The sequence below is a fragment of the Sinocyclocheilus anshuiensis genome, unplaced genomic scaffold (genome assembly GCF_001515605.1).
Source record: "Sinocyclocheilus anshuiensis isolate Anshui unplaced genomic scaffold, SAMN03320099.WGS_v1.1 C32249702, whole genome shotgun sequence".
Classification (NCBI taxonomy): Eukaryota; Metazoa; Chordata; class Actinopteri; order Cypriniformes; family Cyprinidae; genus Sinocyclocheilus; species Sinocyclocheilus anshuiensis.
The window spans coordinates 1-806 of NW_015613587.1; the positions used below are offsets into that span (position 1 = coordinate 1).

The window sequence follows — 806 nt, forward strand, 5'->3', positions numbered from 1 at the left end:
AGTCTTGGCTCATTTGAACATTCCGTCAATGTAAGTCTATGGGACTTTTATGAAAACCGTAAGTCCAATCAGTTAGAAAAGATATAGCACACTCGGTCAGATTGTTTGGTGTTACAGAGTTAAAGCTCTAGGAGGAGTTAGAGTCAACAGTTTTAGTAAGAAAAATAATAATAATAATTTTAAGTTTAAATAGCATTTCAGTAAGTTGGCTTTCTCAAGCTGTCACAGTGAATTCTGGGAATGTTGAATTACGGTTTTTCCGTGAATTATAAGATGACAAGATATTCTTTTTCTTTTCCAAAACTGTAAATGTAACAGTATTTTACTGTAAAATGTCATGAAATGTTCTGTTGGATTTTTTTAGTTTTCACTGTATATAGTAAGGGCAAGTTTTCACCGTAGCATTTTTAGCCTTTTACGGTCATTTTTTTTTTTACAGTGTGGGTGATGGTTATGTGGTTCCTTACCAGCTGTAATCTCAAAGAGGATCTTATCAACCTCAGCCTCTGCTGCTTCTACCATTTCCTCCTCATCATCCATCCCTTCCAGTGTATCCTCCAGCATCTCCTCTATGATTCCAGCCTGTGCAGTATGAGTGCTCCACGTTAGAGATGTTACATGTGCTCAAGACGTTTCTTTCAGAATATTAGAAGAAGTGTTCATGTACGTACCTTCATCATCTCTTTTGAGAGTTCTGTCATGGTGGCTTGAATCTCTGGGATTTTAACCAGGCTGTTCATGGCCTTCATGACCTCTGTGCTCTTCTGCATGGCACCTGCCACTCTTAATACAGCTGTAATGGGAAA

The 806-nt window shown here is 38.0% G+C and overlaps 1 protein-coding gene across 1 annotated transcript; it reads right to left on the reverse strand.

The window, feature by feature from the left end:
* Window positions 1–437: 437 nt before the first annotated feature.
* On the reverse strand, window positions 438–788 carry LOC107682477 (charged multivesicular body protein 3-like; the record flags this gene model as incomplete). Its single annotated transcript, XM_016478700.1, has 2 exons — window positions 438–582; window positions 672–788. Coding segments are annotated over 2 exons (262 nt in total), but the record flags the coding sequence as incomplete, so codon positions are not given.
* Window positions 789–806: the final 18 nt, after the last annotated feature.